This window comes from Podarcis tiliguerta, assembly GCF_965153285.1.
Source record: "Podarcis tiliguerta genome assembly, chromosome: 8".
Classification (NCBI taxonomy): Eukaryota; Metazoa; Chordata; class Lepidosauria; order Squamata; family Lacertidae; genus Podarcis; species Podarcis tiliguerta.
The window spans coordinates 9,258,759-9,274,408 of record NC_139541.1 but is presented as its reverse complement, the minus strand read 5'-3'; the positions used below and the strand labels follow the sequence as shown (position 1 = coordinate 9,274,408).

The window sequence follows — 15,650 nt, the reverse complement described above, 5'->3', positions numbered from 1 at the left end:
TGGGAGATGCAATGGTTAAAAATTGTGGTGCCCCGCCCTGCTTGATTTGAAATTGGCTCGATATTAAGCTCCTCCCTTTCCTGAAAATGTTCAGCCTTGCTTATAAAATTGGTGCACATGTTTTGATGATTTGCACATTGTACACTTGTTGTTTAGTCTAGCCCAGGGTTTCCCAAACTTGGGTCTCAAGCCATTTTTTGGACTACAATTCCCATCATCCTTGACCACTGGTCCTGCTAGCTATGGATGATGGGAGTTGGAGTTCAACAACAGTTGGAGACCCAAGTCTGGGAAACCCTGGTCTAGCCCATTCACTGAGGACTAATCTACACTCGTGAGTTATAATGTTAAAAATGTGTTATAAAAATGTGACACCAGAGGGCAGTGTAGAGCAGTGATCTGTCACCAATGGGAAATTGCATTGAGAGCTATATTTTTTTTATAGCGTTTTCCAGATCAGTGTAGATCCAGCCTGAGATCGTTGGAGAAGGCCCTTCTAGTCATTTCCTGGCAGAGATTCACCTGATGTTGCATTGCGAGAGAGCCTTCTCTGCAGTGGCCCCCATGCAGTGGCATGACCATCCCCTAGAGATTCTGTGGCGCCAATGATAATGGTGTTCTGCCATGCAGGGAGTGGGTGGTGCTGTGGTCTAAACCACTGAGCCTCTTGGGCTTGCCGATCAGAAGGTCGGCGGTTCGAATCCCCGCAACAGGGTGAGCTCCCGTTGCTCGGTCCCAGCTCCTGCCAACCTAGCATTTCCAAAGCACACCAGTGCAAGTAGATAAATAGGTACCACTGCGGCGGGAAGGTAAACAGAGCTTCCGTGCGCTCTGGTTTCCGTCATGGTGTTCCATTGTGCCAGAAGCTTTAGTCCATATGACCCAGAAAGCTGTGTGTGGACAAATGCCGGCTCCCCTGGCCTGAAAACGAGGTGAGTTCTGTAGTCGCCTTTGACTGGACTTAACTGTTCGGGGTCCTTTACCTTTACCTGCCATGACGTTCTCTAGTACAGTGGTACCTCTGGTTAAGAACTTAATTCATTCTGGAGGTCCGTACTTAACCTGAAACTGTTCTTCACCTGAAGCACCTTTTTAGCTAATGGGCCTCCTGCTGCTGCCGCTGCGCCGCCGGAGCACGATTTCTGTTCTCAACCTGAAGCAAAGTCCTTAACCTGAAGCCTATTTCTGGGTTAGTGGAGTATGTAACCTGAAGCATATGTAACCTGAGGTACCACTGTACAGGCTATTGAAAATTTTGTATATCTGTAACATTTGCTTTTAGTTTCTTAGAGTTTTTACTGATTTCATTCTGGAAACCACGGTGCTGTTCCAAAATGGAAGGCAATTTATCAATGTGTTCAGAAAAATAAATGATCAAATGTAGTAGTTTGCTTACGTTGACTTTTCAATAATTTTAAAAGATCAGATCGACAGCATTCAAAGAGTGTGCTGGCTCTGCTTAGTTACAGATGGTACCTTTGGGCATCCCTTAGCAGTGTTTGCTCTGCCTCCAAAAGCACCTGGTCAGGACTGAAACTCCCTTTTTGTTGTATGAATTCGCTTCCAGTGCCGTCTTACCCATAAGCCCCAGGGGTGCAGGGCGCCAGGATTTCAGGGGCACCAGGCAGAGAGCCCGGGGCCCGAGAGCTGAGTCTGGGGAAGAGCCCACCCGTCAGTCGGAGCGCCACGGCGGGCTCTTCTGCTGCGGGCGGCTCTGTGCCACAAGTTCTTTTTTTTTTTTAATATAATTTTTATTCAGTTTACAAGTTAGACAAATTAATACAGTTCAAACAATTTTTTAAAACTATTCTCTCATTTTTTTGACTTCCCTCAACTTGGCTGATACACCTTCCTTTCTCAATTTTCCGCACATTTCTTAGTTCTTATCTACTTCTTAAATTAAATCTAATTTCACTCCAAAATTTTAATTTTCATTTTTACAAAGCTTCGCTAAACGTTACAAGCGTTATTTGTTTTTCACTTAAGTTATGCATATATTCTAGAAAATTTTCCCATTCTTCAATGAATCTCTGATCTCGTCGATTCCTAATTCTTCCTGTCATTCTATCCAATTCTGCAAAGTCCATCATTTTCATTCTCCATTCTTCCAGTGTTGGTACTTCTTCTTGCTTCCATTTCTGGGCTAACTCTGTGCCACAAGTTCAGGGGCGACCGAGCCAGTGAGATGCTGAGGCAGCCAGCCGGCCGGTTCTGCCCTCCTGCACACCTGGGACTGGGCAACCAGGGAGGGGAACGGGCGCCAAGTGGAGCTTTCCACCCCGGCGCCACCTAAGCTTAAGACAGCCCTGTTCACTTCCTTTCAATAAACAATCCCTTCCTTTTGCTTCCAAGGTCAAGCTGAAGCAGCTGCCCCCATCGAGCAGGAATCCTATGGTAAGAAATCTTACTTCCTTGGCATATTTATTCCTCTTCATTGCATTTGTATCTTTTCCAATGTATTCTACTAGGGGAAATTGCTTTCAAAAATGAATGTACAGTGGTACCTTGGTTCTCAAACGCCTTGGAACCCAAACACTGTGAACCCGGAAGTAAGTGTCCTGGTTTGCGAACATTTTTTGGAAGCTGAATGTGCTCCATTTTGAGTGTTACGCCTTCGTTTTGAGTGCCACACTGTCTATTTTTGCTATTTATTTTGCTTTTTGTGGTTTTTTTTTGTTTTTGTGACTGTGTGGAACCCAGTTCAGCTACTGATTGATGGAGTGATTGTGTGACTGCAGTACATTGTTTATTGCTTTCATTTTATGGATCAAGGGTCTCGTTAGGTAGTAAAATTTGTGTTAAATTGCTGTTTTAGGGGTTGTTTTTAAAAGTCTGGAACTGATTAATCCATTTTGCATTACTTTCTATGGGAAAGCGCTCCTTGGTTTTTGAACGCTTTGGTTTTGGAACGGATTAAGTTTGAGAACCAAGGCACCACTGTATTAGGAGAAAAGTGCACTAAAAGAGTGGCAAATTTTTGTGAGAACTCTTTTTTTTTTAAAACAAACTGATGCAAAAATGTTGAGAACCTAGCTTAAGATCAGAAAAATAAGAAACAGGAACTGAACTTATAGAATCATAGAATCATAGAGTTGGAAGAGACCACAAGGGCCATCGAGTCCAACCCCCTGCCAAGCAGGAAACACCATCAGAGCACTCCTGACATATGGTTGTCAAGCCTCTGCATAAAGACCTCCAAAGAAGGAGACTCCACCACACTCCTTGGCAGCAAATTCCACTGTCGAACAGCTCTTACTGTCAGGAAGTTCTTCCTAATGTTTAGGTGGAATCTTCTTTCTTGTAGTTTGGATCCATAGCTCCGTGTCCGCTTCTCTGGAGCAGCAGAAAACAACCTTTCTCCCTCTTCTATGTGACATCCTTTTATATATTTGAACATGGCTATCATATCACCCCTTAACCTCCTCTTCTCCAGGCTAAACATGCCCAGCTCCCTTAGCCGTTCCTCATAAGGCATCGTTTCCAGGCCTTTGACCATTTTGGTTGCCCTCCTCTGGACACGTTCCAGTTTGTCAGTGTCCTTCTTGAACTTGTCAGATCCCTTCCTCCCTCTGTGCAGTGAATTTTCTCTACTGGCTTCAGTGGGTGAAAGCCTGGCTTTTCAGCAGCTTTCAGCAGCCCCTGCACCTCTTTCTCCTTGTAAACTAACCAGTAGCTTGGAGCAGTTTGGCCTTACACAACTGTTCTACGGGGGCGAGTTCCCTGGTGCTTCCTTCTTCCCACCATTTGGGCCTGAGAGACTGATGAGCTTTTGTCTTCCGCTGTCATTCTGAGGGGCTGTCAGCTGCTCATCAGGAGGTGCTAATCTTGAGTGATTGCCCCATTATTAAAATCTGGATCAGCCTGCAAATCGCATGGAAGAGCCTGGCACCCACGGGAATGCCAGGCGTTGGCCGGGTGATTGATGCTGTCAGGACAGTCATTAGCTTGTTCGTTCTGGCGGCAGATGATGCAAGCAAGCGCTGGCACACTGCAATTGTGGCCTGGCTCTTAGCTGTCAGCTGGAGAGCCAAGTCTCTTTTCCTAATTGCGAAGAATCTCCTTCCCCCTTGGCACAGCGAGCCAGTAAAATTGTCATTCGCTTGAGGTGAGTAAGAATCTAAAAATCTAAAAGTAAATATTAAAAAATCTATAAAAAGTCAATCTATTCCAAATTCCCTCCCTCCTTCCCATGTGGAATAAAGGGTAACTGCTCCCCCCAGGCTCATACCTTTCTTACAGGTGAAACTCGGAAAATTAGAATAGCATGGAAAAGTTCATTTATTTCAGTAAAGGTAAAGGTAAAGGTACCCCTGCCCGTTCGGGCCAGTCTTGCCAGACTCTAGGGTTGTGCGCTCATCTCACTCTATAGGCCGGGAGCCAGTGCTGTCCGCAGACACTTCCGGGTCATGTGGCCAGTGTGACAAGCTGCATCTGGCGAGCCAGCGCAGCACACGGAACGCCGTTTACCTTCCCGCTGGTAAGCGGTCCCTATTTATCTACTTGCACTTAAGGGTGCTTTCGAACTGCTAGGTTGGCAGGCGCTGGGACCGAACGACAGGAGCGCACCCCGCCGCGGGGATTCGAACCACCGACCTTTCGTTCGGCAAGTCCTAGGCACTGAGGCTTTTACCCACAGCGCCACCCGCGTCCCACATTTATTTCAGTAATTCAACTTAAAAGGTGAAACTCATATATGAGATAGACTCATGACATGCAAAGCGAGATATGTCAAGCCTTTATTTGTTATAATTGTGATGATCATGGCGTACAGCTGATGAAAACCCCAAATTAACAATCTCAGAAAATTAGAATATTGAATGAAATCAGCAAAACAAGTATTGCAAATAGAGGAATATTGGACCTCTGAGAAGTAGAAGCATGCATATGTACTCACTACTTGGTTTGGGCCCCTTTTGCATCAATTACTGCCTCAATGCGGCGTGGCATGGATGCTATCAGCTTGTGGTGTTATCAGCTAAGGTGTTATGGAAGACCAGGATGCTTCAATAGCAACCTTCAGCTCTTCTGCATTGCTCAGTCTCATGTCTCTCATCTTTCTCTTGGCAATGCCCCATAGATTCTCTATGGGGTTCAGGTCAGGCAAGTTTGCTGGCCAATCAAGCACAGTAATCCCATGGGCATTGAACCAGGTTTTGGTACTTTTGGCAGTGTGGGCAGGTGCCAAAGTCCTGCTGGAAAATGAAGTCAGTATCCCCATAAAGCTCATCTACGGAAGGAAGCATGAAGTGCTCCAAAATCTCCTGGTAGACGATGACCCTGGACTTAATGAAGCACAGTGGACCAACACCAGCTGATGACATGGCTCCCCAAATCAACACAGACTGTGGAAACTTTGCACTGGACTTCAAGCACCTGGCATTATGTGCCTCCCCATTCTTCCTCCAGACTCTGGGTCCTTGGTTTCCAAATGAGATGCAAAAGCTGCTCTCATCAGGAAAGAGATTTTAAGAGAACTTAGAGGTCCCAAGTGCTCTAGCCCTAGAACCTGTTTTCAGCGCTAGAGCTGAGCCTCTGGGCCTATGCAGAGTTCCTTGCACTTAGAACTTAGAAGCCACAAGCGACCTCTATAGAACCGGCAGTTTGCAGGTTGGGGGTAAGGCATCCTACAAAACAGGCAATGACTTTAAGATACACAACATGCCAAGAGGGGAAACAGCACAGGAGATCAACTCACACTTGTATATTCCCGGGCCAAAATAAACAGTTTTGCTTTTTAAATTTTTAATATCATTTTTATTAAATTTTCTGTTATACAATTTTAAACACTCACTTTTATATCCTTGAAATATCAGCGACTTCCCTTCTTCTCTCTCCACGGTTCCTATTGCATAGCATAAATCCCTGCACGTTTTACAAAAACTAAACCATTCAGTATTCCATCATTACATCCATCAAAACTTAGTTACGCTGTTGATTTTATCTTAATGCTGCCCACATTTTCAGCTGTACCCAGTTATTTCCCATATATTCAATAAACGTTTTCCAGTCTTCTCTAAACGTATGTTCTTCCTGTTCTCTTATTCTGTATGCTAAATTTCAAGCTGAGCAATATGCAAAGCAAACAGTTTTAGAACAGGGTTATATGAAGATATTCCCCCGGCCCAAATATTGTCCGTTTGCACTGCACTGGAGTCATGTTTGTTGTCAGCATTCTGCAACTGATCCTTTCTGTTATGTACTGAAGTTCTCACCCTGGGCCAGCAGGGGGATACTGTAGATAGTTTTCACTCAGGTCCACATATGCAAATAAGGGATTGAAAGTGACGTTCAGTGATTGGATAGTTACAGAAAGTGTTACAGTTGCGTTGTAGTGGAGCTCTATATAAGCAGGCTGGCTGAACCCTTCAGTTCAGTTCTGTTCTGGCCTGTGAATAAACAAGAGCTGTTTGAAGAATCGCTGTGTCGTCTGATATGTTCACCCTCAACTTAACACTTTCCCTTCATCACTGGATGCTAAGCCCTCTCTGTGATTTCACCGCAGGTCAGTCATAGAATCGTAGAATCATAGAGTTGGAATAGACCACAAGGGCCATCGAGTCCTTGTGGTCTATTCCAACTCTATGATTCAGTCGGTGAGCTTTCAGGAAGCAAATAGCCCTCCTTCCTGCAGTCTGCAGCTTTTTAGCATTTCCTTCTTGTTTGCAGTTGTCATGACTTCCAGCTGAATTTCTTTGCATCTGCTGTTCCGATGGGAAAGTGACTTCCCTACTGTTTGTGCCCCTGCCCCTCTTTTTCTGATGTTTATGCAGGCGCTGAGCCAACCACAGCTGCTTCCAGTCGGAGAAATTATCCACAAATTAGCCGCAAACCTTCCGAGGCCAAGATGGCGCCTGGTGGCAGCGAATATATTAGTGAGGACAACCAAAACTGGGAACACACTAGGGAGAATGAAGCTGGTCAAAGCCCTGGAGGTGAGAGAAAAGCAGGCAGAGAACTACCTGCACTCATGTGAGAATGTTCCACCTATAATATATTCTAGTGCCCCAAGCCAAGCCCCATGCCGCTCACCTGGGAGAACCAGTGAGATCCTTGCAGAGTGGAGGCAGGAAAAAGTTGTCACCATCTTAAAAACAGCTATTTAAAACATTCAGATACAGTGGTACCTCGTGTTAAGTACTTGATTCGTTCCGGAGGTCTGTTCGTAACCTGAAACCGTTCTTAACCTGAAGCACCACTTTAGCTAATGGGGCCTCCCGCTGCCGCCACCATGCGATTTCTGTTCTCATCCTGAAGCAAAGTTCTTAACCCGAGGTAATATTTCTGTGTCTGTGGTTTGGGGGCTGTACGGCCAGGGAAAAAACCAATGCTGTCCAGGGTTGTAAAGACTGCGGAGAGAATAACTGGGTGCACTCTTCCCACCTTGGATCAAATTTATGCTGCCAGGTGCCATCAGAAAGCTGCAGAGATAGCGCAGGATAGTGCGCACCCCGGAAATGATCTCTTTCAGCTTCTGTCTTCTGGAAGAAGGTACAGGGTTATAAAGACCAGGACTAGCCGCCTGAGAAACAGTTTCTACCCATATGCAATTCTGGTTCTAAACGCATCATAAGGAGTCTCTATAGTATATTGTATTTTAAAATGGGGTTTCAGAGTTTTTAGGGGTTTTGAATGTCTTAAGTAGATTTTTCAATTTCATTGTTCTGTATGGGACAATGACAATAAAGATATCGTATCTGTAACCTGAAGCGTATGTAACCCGAGGTACCACTGTAATAATTAAAACCAACAGCAAGCCCTAAACTGATGAAAACACAGGTTCACATTCTACCTATCTAGGTCCTTTCCAACTCTACGGTTTTACGATTTTTAGGAAAAATGCCTTTATAACGCCTTAATTTATTTTTATTTAATAAATTGATATGCCACTTGTTTGCAACAGAAAACCCCAAACAAATTTCAAAGCAATTTACAGAAACAGTGAATGGAGTTAAAAAGAGCTGTTTGAAAAACAGGGGGAAACGGTTTTTAACGTCAGCAGGAAGCTAAAAGCGTTAAAACTCTTGTCAACTTTGTAAACACCTGAGTAGGCTTGTCTAAAGAAAAAGGTTTTTTTCCAAAGTTTGTGTGCTGCCATATCAAAAGACTGATTTCTTATAAATGTGTAACAAGGATTGTGTGGCACCTATAGCAATGCCAGCTCTGCAGATCAAAGCAGTCGAGGGAGCGTATATGAGGCAAGGTGTTCTCACAGGTAAGCTGGTCCCAGGTTGTTAAAGGTTTTATGTACCAATATAAACACTTTGGACTTGGCCCAGTAGCAAATTGGCAGCTAGCGCCACTCTCTGGGCACAGGTGTTCTATGCTGTTGGGGTCTCACTCCTGCCAGCAATCGTGCTGCAGCATTCTGCACCGACGGCAGCTTCACAAGTTGACATTAACACAGCTGCTGTGTTTGTGATGCTGTCAGTTGTGTTTCCCTGCTTCGCAGCTGCGTTGTCCCTGTAGACTTTGGTGTAATATGGCCTTGGAAATTGCCCTGGTATGAAAAAAAGCTAACAGATGATGGACAGCATCTGTCACGGAGCGAGTCTCCCTAGATGGGGACGGTAGGATGATGGGGTCTTTTGATGGGGTCTTCGCTAGGGGAGCCAAGCGGCTAGGTTTTTGCCCTGTGAGCTAAACACAAACTGGAAAGGACCCAAGATTCCTCCGCTATGCAGGGAATGTTTAAACAGCCTGCCGCAGAAGAGATCTACCCGTCATGTAATCCCCTCGCCTCCTGCCATATGGACCGCTGGCTTTCATCTTGGCTGAATTGCAAAAAACGATGCTGCAATGTTTGATCTCATTATCTCAAGATCTGGGGCAGCAAACTGGCTGACTGTGTGCCAGGATCTCTCCTGTCCAAATCTTGCCACAGTGCAAACTCAATTAAAGTACAATCCTGCATCTGTCCGCTGGGGATAACAAGTTCTCTAGAGTTCCGCAGGGGCTTCTGTTTGGATAAGCGGTGGTATAGGGAGTTGGGTTTCTTTAGCTTGCAGAAGACTGAGAGGTATCTCAGAGAGCTATCTTCAATGATCTGAAGGGCTGGCCCACAGTATAGAATCATAGAATCATAGAGTTGGAATAGACCACAAGGGCCATCGAGTCCAACCCCCTGCCAAGCAGGAAACACCATCAGAGCACTCCTGACATATGGTTGTCAAGCCTCTGCTTAAAGACCTCCAAAGAAGGAGACTCCACCACACTCCTTGGCAGCAAATTCCACTGTCGAACAGCTCTTACTGTAGATGGAGCAACCTTTTTTTCCTGCTGCTCCAGAGGGCACGACCTGAATTGATAGATTCTGACTAAACACCAGGAAGAAGTTTATGACAGTAAGAGCTGTTTGACAGTGGCACGGACTCCCTCAAAAGGTGGTGGACTCTCGTTCGTTGCAGGTTTTTTGTTTTGTTTTTTGCTTCCAGTTTAATTTTAAAATAATATTTTTTATTGGTTTTCCAAATGGATACAAATCAAGCCTAATTTATTTAATTTAATACTTAAAAAACAACAACCAGGTTTCCCACTCCTGTTGCCAACATATGTCCATCTCGTCTGTTGTTGCCACTTCCTTTTTTCTTAAAATCCGCTTGAAATCTTTGCGAGATGTAAAGCATTCTCACAGCTGCCAATGCAGTCATAACGCGGGTTACAGACGCTTCGGGTTGCGCAATTTTGGGTTGCGTACCGCGCCGAACCCGAAAGTACCGGAATGGGTACTTCCAGGTTTCGGTGCTTGCGCATGCGCAGAAGCTCTAAATCGCGCTTTGCCACAGACGCGGTGCTGTGGGTTGCGAACGTGCTTCCCGCACATATCACGTTCGCAACCTGAGCGTCTACTGTATACAACTTCACAAACAGTATTCTTTTTGTTTTCCATATGTATACAGTGGTGCCTCGCAAGACAAAAAGAATCCGTTCCGTGAATCTCTTCGTCTAGCGGTTTTTTCGTCTTGCGAAGCAACCCTATTAGCGGATTAGCGCTATTAGCGGTTTAGCGGCTATTAGCGGCTATTAAAGGCTTAAGGGATTAGCGGATTAGCTGCTAAAAGGCTATTAGCATCTTAGTGCCTTAGAAAAAGGGGGTGGGGAGCAAAAAAAAAATTGCAAGAATCGCAAGACATTTTCGTCATGCGAAGCAAGCCCATAGAGAAATTCGTCCTGCAAAGAGCATTGAAAAACGGAAAACCCTTTCGTCTAGTGGGTTTTCCGTCTTGCGAGGCATTCGTCTTGCGGGGAACCACTGTATTTCCCTTTTTCACATGTGTAGTCGTTCCAATCAATGTTCTCAGACCTGTTGCGGAGGGATATCAGGCCTCCCTTCTCGTTCCCTTTGCTGCTGTTTTTACATGATCACATTCCTAAGCATCTTGCTTGAAGGCTGAAAACAGTTCATTTTTTCTTGACATAAAGTCTTTCCCCAGTTAATCCACTTTGACACCTTTCTCCCTCTCTACAGATCTGATCCATCAATCCTTTTAATTGCATTCTGTTCCACCTTGTTCATTGCAGGTTTTTAAGCTGGGCGGGTGGCCGCCTGTCAGGGATTCATTAGCTGTGATAATAACACGTTCAAGTTTGTTTGAGGCAGGTGAGCATAGAGGAAGTCTGAGAAAGCGGGTGGGTGGAGAAAACAACCAAACTGTTGGGCAATTCTTTCCTTTCCTTTGATGGGGTTTCTGTTTAGACTCAGAATTGTAGAGTTGGAAGGGACCCCCAAGGAGATATCTAGTCCAAGGGAGGAATCACAACTAAAGTATCCATGACAGGTGGACATCCAACCTCTGCTTTGAAACCTCCAAAGAAGGAGAGTCCACCACCTTCTGAGTTGGACCACTCCAACGTCGAACAGCTCTTAATGCCAGAAAGTTCTTGCTAAGGTTTAGTTAGAATCTCCTTCCTTGCAACTTGAGTCCGCTGGTGCGAGTCCTAGACTCTGGAGCACAGGAGGAAACAAGCTTGCTCCATCTTCCATGTGAAAGCCCTTCAGATATTTGAAGATGGCTCTTGGGCTGGGCCCGGTGGTAACCCGAAAAACGCAATCCAGGACCAGTCCAGAATCCGAAGGTTCCTCTAGGAGTCAGTCTGACAGGGGCAAGTTAGGACATGAGGCAGGAAACCAGGCAAGGACAGGTACAGGATCTCAGGCAGGATCTAGCATACAGCAATGTTGCTCCCGCAACCTGGGGCAGGGTCCAACAGCCTTTTATCTTTGTCGGGGTAATGGCCGTTCCTGATCCCCCGGCGACTCACCTCCCTGTCTCGCCCGAAGGTGAGCACTCCTCCTGCGAGTACTCAGGTCTCTCCTCTCAGACCTGAGTCTCTGCAGCTTGGGAGACATGGGTGGGTTGCTAGTCCCAGGGGCCGCCTCAGCCTCCCCTGACCAAACTGGTAGTGGAGCAGCTGTAAGTGATGGCCCAGCTGAAGGCAACGAGGTAATCCCTGCATCTGGAGCCAGGGCAGGCTCAGGCCCCTGACTCGGCCCAGCTGGTGCTTGTTGCAGGAGAACCTGTGCAGACTGGGACTCTTCAGGATCAGGCCCCAGACTTGGTTCAGATGATGCCTGAGGCAAAGGATCCGGTGCAGACTGAGTCTCCTCTGGTTCCGAGTCCAAGCCCGAGTCCCAGACCATCACAGCTCTCATCTCACCTCTCAATCTTTTCTTCAGGGATTTTCAGAGTAATGGATGCAGATTTTTTTTTAAAACAACAACAACCTAAAAAGGTGTTTTTGATCAGGGTTTCTCTCATCCGCTTCCTAGTTTCTGATCGCTGGCTGTGTTTTTATTCCTTTTATCCTAAATATAGCTGACCCACTTGAGTTATTTATCTGGTGGGGGAAGCGAGAGATTATTTTCTGCCTTCTTTAGGAGTAAAACTGCACAGTTTTGTAGCTAAGTCCCGGGGCTTAATATTGTGCTCCAAAACCTAGTATTTTATATTTCCACGAGTCAGCCTTTAGAATAGGCAGAACATGACTGCCTCTGAGATTGTGTTAAGTGTCCCCCCCACCTTCCACAGGTAACCGCACCCAGCTATCCATTTTCCCCCCCAAAGGGTCTGGGACTTAATCCAATTGTAGTCACATCAGGTATAGCCCCGTTGGTAGTGAGAGAGGGCTAATCCACACCTACATTTCCCCTGCTGATTTCCCCTGGGGAAACCTGATCTTTAGTGCTGAATCAGAACAAATGGCAATTGGGTTTCCTACAGACTGCTGTTTGTTCCAATTAGCGCCAAAGAATGGGTTTTCCAGGGGAAAGTGGCGGAGCAAATTCAAAACCGCTTGGTCTCGTGCCAAAGAAAGCTCAGGACAAGCAAAAGTGCTTTCTAGGCATCTGTGGATGAGACCAAAGTCTCAGTGGGTACAGACAGATCAGGGATAATCAGTTTCCATTTTTAAGTGACTAGATTGGCAACTTGGAGAACTCCCACTGGGTCTGGGGTCGCTTTCCTCATAAGACAACATGAGGAGATGTTACAAGAAAGCAGTCAGAGTCATTGGGTAAATGTCAAAATTACACCACACATTTGGTGGAGTTACAGTGGGCCAGGCAGGTCAAAGTGTGTCAAGTTCCTGATTATTAGCAATATTTACATACAGTGGTACCTCGGGTTAAGTACTTAATTCGTTCTAATTCGTTTTAAGTACTTCATCTGTCCTAGAAGGCAACACTATATGCTTGGTAATTGTTTTTAAAAATGTCAACAAAGTTAGTAAAAAAAATAAAAAATAAAAAATTGCACTTTTTTTAGCCCTTTGTGCTGCCATTAAGAGAATCCCAAAAAATGGTTTATCTGCCAGGTCCTGGTTCTCATTTAAATACAGATTCAGTAACACAAATTCCGGGAACTTTGTGATATGCTGACAATTATACTTTCTTCTTTTTTTAAGGTGTGAAGCAACCTGCTTCTGCCCAGGCTGCAAGTGCTAGGCCTCTGGCTTCTAACCAGAATCCACCTGCCCAGGTGGCAGAACAAGGTATGCCTGGTGATTGTTGAGTTCCAGGGTATTTCTCCCCTTCCATCAGTACCTTTTAAAACCAGAATAAATTGGAACAAGAGACCTTGTGCTGCTTTTCCTTACTGTATTGGACAAGGGGTAGAGCAGGCTACCTCAAGCTTGGCCCTCCCGATGTTTTGAGACTACAATTCCCATCATCCCTGACCACTGGTCCTGCTAGCTAGGGATCATGGGAGTTGTAGGCCAAAAAAACATCTGGAAGGCTGAAGTTGAGGAAGTCTGGGATAGAGTCTCTTGTTTTCACTGCCAGGCTGAATGCCCTGATATACCGTATTTTTCGCTCTATAGGACGCACTTTTTCCCCTCCAAAAATTAAGGGGAAATGTGTGTGCGTCCTATAGAGTGAATGCAGGCTGCGCGGCTAAGCCCAAAGCCAGAACAGGGAGACAGAGCGCTGTGCAGCCTCTGTGCTGCTCCCCAACCTGGTTTGGAGGCTGGCGGTGGGGGAAAGCAGCACTTCCCCCCACCGCCAGCCCCAAAGCTCGGGGGGCAGCGCCGTCTTCCCGCTGCTCCCTGGCCTGGTCTTTCCCCCCCCCACTTTCCCCCCTGCCAGTCCCAAAGAGCAGGTCGAAAGGAACCCGAAGCCTCTGGAGCCCAGTGGGAACTCCCTCTGGACTGCGGAGGCTTTGGGTGAATGCACCTTGAATGCACAGGATGCACCTTGTTTTGGAGGGGGAGAACAAGACCCCCCCCGTTCTCCCCCTCCTATGGTCCGGTGCGTCCTATAGAGTGAAAAATACGGTATGTGTGCGGCTGTGTAAGGGAACAGAGGCTAAGATCTGCCCTCTTGTCATTTTTTGGGGGGTGCTGGGGCTGAATCTTGAGGGCAGGCAGGTGAACTCATTGGCACACCCTCTTCTTCTCCTGTTGCTGGCTGCCATTTTGAATCTCTACAAACGCGCTGGGGCAAGGCAGCTTCACGGGGGAGCACTACGCCAGGCTCCTTGAAATTCACCCCCATTCCCTTGAGCAGCTGAAATGTCCCTTTGAGACCTTGGTCTTAGTACAGGGGTAGAGGATCAAACTGCCCCCTCGGCCTCTCTATCTGCCCCCTGGGGCACTCTGGAGGCCATTCCCTCCCCAAACCGCCTCCCTTCTTGGCCTTCCCTTCCTGCTATAGTGTTTTTGCCCAGCTGAAATGTACTCTTGAGCTCTGGTCACCTGGATGGAGGAAGAACAGAGAGCCGTTTGTCAGCAAGGATGTTGACAAGCTGGAAGGTGTGCAGAGCAGGGTGGACAGGGTGATCAAGGGTCATCAAGGGAGCAGAAAAGACTATTTATGTGTGTGACCATGGCTTCATGGATGTTATTGGCCCAGAGATGGAAAGTAGATAAAGTTCCTACCAGAGAAGAATGGCAGATGAAATTGATGGACTCTGCTGAAATGGCCAGAAGAGTCAGAAATCAGGAAGACCAATATTTTAATAAGGAATGGGGGAAATTTATAACTTATCCTAAAGACCATTGTAAACAGTTAAAATTGCTAGTAGGATTGGAATGTCACTTGTAGTTTAAGGATGAATTATGGACACAATGGAGATGTAAAAGATTTGGATCATCATAAAAGATGCAGGAAGAAATGATTAATAATAGGACCCACAAAGGGGAGGGTGGAAGTCCAGGAGATTCCTTGGAATCTTGTTTTTATGACTTATGTTTGATATATCTATGTAAAATTTTAATTTGAAAAACTATGTGCATATATATAGAGAGAGATGATCAAGGGTCCGGAAGCAAAGCCTTATGAGGAATGGTCGAAGGAGTTGGGTATGTTTAGCCTGGAAGACGGAGCAGACGAAGAGGAGATATGAGAGCCATATTCAAATATTTTAAGGGCTGTCCCATAGAAGATGGACCCCCTTTCCCCGGTCGTGCCTTAGGATATTCCTAAATGCACCTCTTTGCTTTTTAAATGTAAGACGTTAAGAGCGAGAAATAGAAGTGCCTTGTTGGGAATACCTATAGTTCAGTGCAGGCTTTTGCTTTGCAGGCCCAGCTGCTGTGGGGAGGCCAGGCACAGGCCCTGGAGGTCGCTTTCCAGAAAGACAAGGTACAAAGTGTCTGATTTGTATATTAACAAATTCCTATTTCATCTGGCCTCTATGGCAGTGTGACCCAAGACTGTTATCTCCAGCTGTTTTCGGACTACAATTCCCATCACCTCTGATCACTGGTCTTGCTAGCTAGGGATGATGGGAGTTGTAGTCCAAAAACAGCTGGAGACCCAGGCTTGGGTAACACTGCTCTAGGGACTGAATTGGTTGGACAGTGTTCTCGAAGCTACAAACATGAGTCTGACCAAACTGCGGGAGGCAGTGGAAGACAGGAGTGCCTGGCGTGCTCTGGTCCAGGGGGTCACGAAGAGTCGGACACGACTAAACGGCTAAACAACAACAAGGGACTGAATGTTTTTGAGGAAAGGGTTGATGCTGTGATAGTTTTTTAAATTGTTGCCTGTGTTTTTAACGGACCTTTTCATATTATTTGAATACTACTGGTGTTTAATTACATTTTAAAGATCTTTTCTATGTTTTTAGCTAGTTCTACTTTATCGGTGTGCGAGCCACCTTGAGTACAGTGGTACCTCTGGTTGTGAAGGGGATCCATTCCGGAGGCCCGTT

The 15,650-nt window shown here is 46.0% G+C and overlaps 1 protein-coding gene and 1 long non-coding RNA gene across 6 annotated transcripts in view; one reads left to right on the top strand and one right to left on the bottom strand.

Annotated features, from left to right (window-relative positions):
- The window catches only part of LOC310684030, a 99,375-nt gene extending 90,139 nt beyond the window's left edge, over positions 1-9,236 (bottom strand). The window contains exon 1 of the long non-coding RNA XR_014514668.1: positions 9,061-9,236. This is a non-coding gene — a long non-coding RNA (uncharacterized lncRNA). The remainder of the gene's footprint in view (positions 1-9,060) is intronic.
- RPH3A (rabphilin 3A) overlaps positions 1-15,650 on the top strand; it is a 113,879-nt gene that overhangs the window by 70,760 nt on the left and 27,469 nt on the right. For 4 of the 5 annotated variants that reach the window (XM_083453943.1, XM_083453942.1, XM_083453944.1 and 1 more), the window contains 4 exons: positions 2,353-2,394; positions 6,771-6,932; positions 12,901-12,987; positions 15,020-15,079. In XM_083453943.1, coding sequence (XP_083310069.1) covers positions 2,353-2,394; positions 6,771-6,932; positions 12,901-12,987; positions 15,020-15,079 — 351 coding nt within the window. The remainder of the gene's footprint in view (positions 1-2,352; positions 2,395-6,770; positions 6,933-12,900; positions 12,988-15,019; positions 15,080-15,650) is intronic. The other variant, XM_083453941.1, reaches the window with a different exon arrangement.